At 53.8% G+C, this 6,929-nt stretch overlaps 1 protein-coding gene across 1 annotated transcript in view; it reads left to right on the forward strand.

Annotated features, from left to right (window-relative positions):
• med25 (mediator complex subunit 25) overlaps positions 1-6,615 on the forward strand; it is a gene marked incomplete at its 3' end in the record, with an annotated part of 13,392 nt that extends 6,777 nt beyond the window's left edge. Inside the window, 7 exon segments of the mRNA XM_059018799.1 lie at positions 1,511-1,631; positions 2,440-2,599; positions 2,966-3,120; positions 3,354-3,459; positions 4,815-5,077; positions 5,174-5,293; positions 6,530-6,615. Coding sequence (XP_058874782.1) covers positions 1,511-1,631; positions 2,440-2,599; positions 2,966-3,120; positions 3,354-3,459; positions 4,815-5,077; positions 5,174-5,293; positions 6,530-6,615 — 1,011 coding nt within the window.
• Positions 6,616-6,929: the final 314 nt, after the last annotated feature.

The raw sequence follows: 6,929 nt of genomic DNA on the forward strand, positions 1-6,929 counted from the left end.
GTGTGTCTCACTCTCCTCTCTCCTCTCTCCTCAGAGGGCAGACTCACAAGGTGTGTGTGTCTGTGTGTGTGTCTCACTCCTCTCTCCTCTCTCCTCAGAGGGCAGACTCACAAGGTGTGTGTGTGTGTGTGTGTGTGTGTGTCTCACTCCTCTCTCCTCTCTCCTCAGAGGGCAGACTCACAAGGTGTGTGTGTTGGTGTGTGTGTGTGTGTGTGTGTCTCACTCTCCTCTCTCCTCTCTCCTCAGAGGGCAGACTCACAAGGTGTGTGTGTTGGTGTGTGTGTGTGTGTGTCTCACTCTCCTCTCTCCTCTCTCCTCAGAGGGCAGACTCACAAGGTGTGTGTGTCTGTGTGTGTGTGTCTCACTCTCCTCTCTCCTCAGAGGGCAGACTCACAAGGTGTGTGTGTGTGTGTGTGTCTCACTCCTCTCTCCTCTCTCCTCAGAGGGCAGACTCACAAGGTGTGTGTGTGTGTGTGTGTGTGTGTCTCACTCCTCTCTCCTCTCTCCTCAGAGGGCAGACTCACAAGGTGTGTGTGTTGGTGTGTGTGTGTGTGTGTGTGTCTCACTCTCCTCTCTCCTCTCTCCTCAGAGGGCAGACTCACAAGGTGTGTGTGTTGGTGTGTGTGTGTGTGTCTCACTCTCCTCTCTCCTCTCTCCTCAGAGGGCAGACTCACAAGGTGTGTGTGTCTGTGTGTGTGTGTCTCACTCTCCTCTCTCCTCTCTCCTCAGAGGGCAGACTCACAAGGTGTGTGTGTGTGTGTGTGTGTGTCTCACTCTCCTCTCTCCTCTCTCCTCAGAGGGCAGACTCACAAGGTGTGTGTGTTGGTGTGTGTGTGTGTGTGTCTCACTCTCCTCTCTCCTCTCTCCTCAGAGGGCAGACTCACAAGGTGTGTGTGTGTGTGTGTGTGTGTGTGTGTGTGTCTCACTCTCCTCTCTCCTCTCTCCTCAGAGGGCAGACTCACAAGGTGTGTGTGTTGGTGTGTGTGTGTGTCTCACTCTCCTCTCTCCTCTCTCCTCAGAGGGCAGACTCACAAGGTGTGTGTGTCTGTGTGTGTGTGTCTCACTCTCCTCTCTCCTCAGAGGGCAGACTCACAAGGTGTGTGTGTGTGTGTGTGTGTCTCACTCCTCTCTCCTCTCTCCTCAGAGGGCAGACTCACAAGGTGTGTGTGTGTGTGTGTGTGTCTCACTCTCCTCTCTCCTCTCTCCTCAGAGGGCAGACTCACAAGGTGTGTGTGTTGGTGTGTGTGTGTGTGTGTCTCACTCTCCTCTCTCCTCTCTCCTCAGAGGGCAGACTCACAAGGTGTGTGTGTTGGTGTGTGTGTGTGTGTGTCTCACTCTCCTCTCTCCTCTCTCCTCAGAGGGCAGACTCACAAGGTGTGTGTGTTGGTGTGTGTGTGTGTGTGTCTCACTCTCCTCTCTCCTCTCTCCTCAGAGGGCAGACTCACAAGGTGTGTGTGTTGGTGTGTGTGTGTGTGTGTGTGTCTCACTCTCCTCTCTCCTCTCTCCTCAGAGGGCAGACTCACAAGGTGTGTGTGTTGGTGTGTAACTCCCCTCCCTACCTGCTCCCCGCGGTGGAGAGCGCCACGTACTCCGGATTCACCACCGACAACCTGGCACAGATCATCGGAGACGTGAGTGTGCGTGTGCGCGTGCGTGCGTGTGCGTGTGTGTGTGCGCGTGTGCGTGTGTGCGCGTGTGCACGTGTGTGTGAGCGTGCGTGCGTGCGTGCGTGTGTGTGTGTATCTCGTCTCGTTATCAGTGACACTGTGTGTCTGTATATATGTTGTGTGTGTTTGTATTTTGCTACAATACTGTAATCCAGGTTTGATAGAGATATTGGACTCTCTCTCCTCTCTCTCTCTCTCCTCTCCTCTCCTGTCCCTCCCTCTCTCTTCTCTCTCTCCTCTCTCTCCTCTCTCCTCTCTCTCCTCTCCTCTCCTCTCTCTCCCCTCTCTCTCCTCTCTCCTCTCCCCCCTCTCTCTCTCTCCTCTCCTCTCCTCTCTCCTCTTCTCTCTCCTCTCTCCTCTCCTCTCCTGTCCCTCCCTCTCTCCTCTCCTCTCCTGTCCCTCCCTCTCTCCTCTCCTCTCTCCTCTCCTCTCCTCTCTCCTCTCTCTCCTCTCCTCTCTCTCCTCTCCTCTCTCCTCTCCTCTCTCCTGTCTCTCCCCTCTCTCTCCTCTCTCCTCTCTCCTCTTCTCTCTCCTCTCTCCTCTCCTCTCTCTCCTCTCCTCTCCTCTCCTGTCCCTCCCTCTCTCCTCTCTCCTCTCTCCTCTCCTCTCCTGTCCCTCCCTCTCTCCTCTCTCTCCCCTCTCCTCTCTCCTCTCTCTCCTCTCTCCTCCTCTCCTCTCTCTCTTTCTCCTCTCTCTCCTCTCTCCTCTCCTCTCCTGTCTCCTCTCTCTCCTCTCTCCTCTCCTCTCCCTCTCCTCTCTCTCTCTCTCTCAGAGAGAGATTCTCTTCTCAGTTCTCTCTCCTCGGAAACTCCCAGCTCTTCGCTCTCTGTTTGAGAAAGCCGCTCCCGGTGGGGGGGCAGCTGACCCCCAGAATAAAGATTTCGGACAGGACCCCCGTCACATGATCCTGGTGCGAGGCATCACCCTGCCTGGTCAGTAGAGAAGAGCCTGTCTGTCTGTCTGTCTGTCCAACTCACAGCTCACTTAAAGATTTGAATTATGTACAGTAAGTTTGTTCACAAACACATTTTGCTTAAAGGAACTACAGCTCCCATGAGCCTCTGCCATTAGCCCCAAGGGCAAGGCATGCTGGGGTTTGTAGTTTTTCTTGTGTAGTCGTAGTGGTAGTTCATTTTTCTGTACACTGTTTAGTCACAGAATGACTTCAGAAACTCAGTTTGCTTTTAAAGAACTACAGCTCCCAAGAGCCTCTGCCTTCAGCCCCAGTGGCAGGGCATGCTGGGGGCTGTAGTCTGTATATAAAGCTGATGATTTCCCCGTCTCTCTCCTCTCTCTAGTTGCCCCAGGGGGAGGTGCAGTCGCCCCGGGGGGCGGAGCTCTCAAGGCGGTGATACCCCAGCTCACCCCGGGCAGCCAGACTGGTCTCCTCCCAGTGCCGTCCCAGTCCTCTCCCAGCATCCAGGCCACCCCCCCTCCGGCTCAGCCATACCAGGTCCAGCAGAGCCACGCGGCCACTATCAATACACAATTATCAATACACAATGATCAATACTCAATACTATCAATACACAATGATCAGTAATCAATGATCAATACTCAATGATCAATAATCAATACACAATAATCAACACTATCAATACACGTTACTCAATTCACAATACTCAGTAATCAATACTCAGTAATCAACATTCAGCAACCAGTAATCTCTCTCTCTCTCTCTCTCAGGCCCCCTCCTCCTCCTCCTCCTCTTCCTCCTCCTCTTCCTCTCTCAATGCTGCTCAGGCCGCAGCTCAGATGGCCGTCGAAGCCGCAAACAACCAGAAGAGCCGCTGTGAGTACAGAACTACAACTCCCAGCAGCCTCTGCATGTACTCACACAACACAGAACTACAACTCCCAGCAGCCTCTGCATGTACTCACACAGCACAGAACTACAACTCCCAGCAGCCTCTGCATGTACTCACACAACACAGAACTACAACTCCCAGCAGCCTCTGCATGTACTCACACTACAGAACTACAACTCCCAGCAGCCTCTGCATGTACTCACACAACACAGAACTACAACTCCCAGCAGCCTCTGCATGTACTCACACAACACAGAACTACAACTCCCAGCAGCCTCTGCATGTACTCACACTACAGAACTACAACTCCCAGCAGCCTCTGCATGTACTCACACAACACAGAACTACAACTCCCAGCAGCCTCTGCATGTACTCACACAGCACAGAACTACAACTCCCAGCAGCCTCTGCATGTACTCACACAACACAGAACTACAACTCCCAGCAGCCTCTGCATGTACTCACACTACAGAACTACAACTCCCAGCAGCCTCTGCATGTACTCACACAACACAGAACTACAACTCCCAGCAGCCTCTGCATGTACTCACACAACACAGAACTACAACTCCCAGCAGCCTCTGCATGTACTCACACTACAGAACTACAACTCCCAGCAGCCTCTGCATGTACTCACACAACACAGAACTACAACTCCCAGCAGCCTCTGCATGTACTCACACTACAGAACTACAACTCCCAGCAGCCTCTGCGTGTACTCACACAGCACAGAACTACAACTCCCAGCAGCCTCTGCATGTACTCACACAACACAGAACTACAACTCCCAGCAGCCTCTGCATGTACTCACACAACACAGAACTACAACTCCCAGCAGCCTCTGCATGTACTCACACAACACAGAACTACAACTCCCAGCAGCCTCTGCATGTACTCACACTACAGAACTACAACTCCCAGCAGCCTCTGCGTGTACTCACACAACACAGAACTACAACTCCCAGCAGCCTCTGCATGTACTCACACAACACAGAACTACAACTCCCAGCAGCCTCTGCATGTACTCACACAACACAGAACTACAACTCCCAGCAGCCTCTGCATGTACTCACACAGCACAGAACTACAACTCCCAGCAGCCTCTGCATGTACTCACACAACACAGAACTACAACTCCCAGCAGCCTCTGCATGTACTCGCACTACACAGAACTACAACTCCCAGCAGCCTCTGCATGTACTCACACAGCACAGAACTACAACTCCCAGCAGCCTCTGCGTGTTCTCACACTACAGAACTACAGCTCCCAGCAGCCTCTGCGCTTGCTCACAGGAAAGGGGAATGCTGGGAAGTGGTTTTCATTTTTTCTCCTCCACAGTTTCCAGTCTGGCCCCCGCTGGCCCCCCCTTCAGCCAGCCGGGGCCCCTCCCAAATGTGGGCGGAGTCAAGCTGGCCCCTCCCCCCGCGCCCGTGATCCCCTCCTCTCAGCCCAGCCTGGCCTCCGTCACCACGGCTACCACTGGGATGCTGCCTCACCAGCAAGGCCCGCCCCCTCAGCAAGGCCCGCCTCAGGGAGCCCCGGCCAATCAGCAGCCTCCGCAGCAAGGGGGCGTGTCCAATCAGCAGCAGCCGGGGACCATGGTGAGGAGAGCGAAGGGTTAAATGATCTGCCTGTCTGTCTCTCTTAATGAACTCTATCGTTTTTAAATGTATCTCGTGATTCTCTTCCGTTTTCAGCCCGCCGTGTCGGTGGCCCCGCCCACCTCGAACCCCATTGGCCAGCCCCAGCTCCCCGGAACCCAGCAGGGCGTGGCTAACAAGGTCCTGGCCTGGAGCGGCGTGCTGGAGTGGCAGGAGGTGAGAGAGACTACAGCTCCCAGCATGCCCTGCCACCGACTCCCACTCACAGGCATGCTGGGAGCTGTAGTCCACCAAGCCCTTGATCAGAGAATCAGGCGTTTTGTATTGTAATGTGTGTGTCTGTAGTGGATGCGGAGTGCAGAGGACGGGTTTAAAATGAGAACGCGTTTCGAGAGAGCCAGCGAGGCGAGGCTGGCCGGCAAACACGACCTCCTTTTGAGACGATCCGACACGAGCTAGGACAGAAAGAGAGAGAGAGAGAATTCCAGAATTATAGAAGACGTTTTTGAAGTTTATTTTTTATTTTATTTATTTATTTTTTTGCACGGACTCTCCACAGGCATGCTGGGTAGTTTTTTTTGCCAGTTCAAGTGTGTAGCCCAGTGTTTGTCTTTTATAATGATAATTATATATATATTTTCTCTCCTTCCCTCCCTCCAATTTGTCTCTCCTCTCCTCTCTCCTCTCCCTCTCTCCTCTCCCCTCTCCCCTCTCCTCTCTCCTCTCTCCTCTCCTCTCTCCTCTCCCTCTCTCCTCTCCCCTCTCCCTCTCTCCTCTCCTCTCCCCTCTCCCCTCTCCCTCTCTCCTCTTCTCTCTCTCCTCTCCTCTCTCTCTCCTCTCCTCTCTCCTCTCTCCTCTCCCCTCTCTCCTCTCTCCTCTCTCTCCCCTCTCCCTCTCTCCTCTTCTCTCTCTCCTCTCCTCTCTCTCTCCTCTCCTCTCTCTCTCCTCTCCTCTCTCTCCTCTCTCTCCTCTCTCCTCTCTCCTCTCCTCTCTCCTCTCTCCCCTCTCCCTCTCTCCCTCTCTCCTCTCCCCTCTCCCCTCTCTCCCTCTCTCCTCTCCTCTCTCTCTCCTCTCTCTCTCTCTCCTCTCCTCTCTCTCTCCTCTCTCCTCTCCTCTCTCCTCTCTCCTCTCTCCCCTCTCCCTCTCTCCCTCTCTCCCTCTCTCCTCTCCCTCTCCCTCTCTCCTCTTCTCTCTCTCCTCTCCTCTCTCTCTCCTCTCTCCTCTCTCTCTCCTCTCTCCTCTCTCTCCTCTCTCCTCTTCTCTCTCTCCTCTCCTCTCTCTCTCCTCTCCTCTCTCTCCCCCTCTCTCCTCTCCCCTCTCCCTCTCCTCTCTCTCCTCCTCCCCTCTCCCCTCTCCCCTCTCCTCTCCTCTCCTCTCCCCTCTCTCCTCTCTCTCTCTCCTCTCTCTCCTCTCCTCTCTCTCCTCTCTCTCTCTCTCCTCTCTTTTCTTTAGAAACCGAAGCCTGCTTCTGTTGACTTGCTTGCCAAGTTGACTCGCTCGCTGCCCTGTCAGGTTTATGTCAACCCAGGAGAGAATCTGTGAGTGAAAAACATTTTATTAAAACCAGTAACGACCTCAAATTCAGTTCAGACTTGCCGGACAGAACTAAACTACATCTCCCAGCATGCCTCTGCTCTGACTGCAAATGGCGAGGGATGCTGGGAGCTGTAGTTCTTTAACCCACCCACAGTATTTTGTAAGTTTGTATCCCTCTCTGTGTCTGTCTATCTCTCTCTCTCTCTGTGTCTCTGCCTGTCTCTCTCTCTGTGTGTCCCTGCCTGTCTCTCTGTGTGTGTGTCTCCTGTCTTTGTCTCTCTGTCTGTCTCGTCTCTGTGTGTGTGTGTGTGTGTCT

Source organism: Acipenser ruthenus, unplaced genomic scaffold (assembly GCF_902713425.1).
Source record: "Acipenser ruthenus unplaced genomic scaffold, fAciRut3.2 maternal haplotype, whole genome shotgun sequence".
NCBI lineage: Eukaryota > Metazoa > Chordata > Actinopteri > Acipenseriformes > Acipenseridae > Acipenser > Acipenser ruthenus.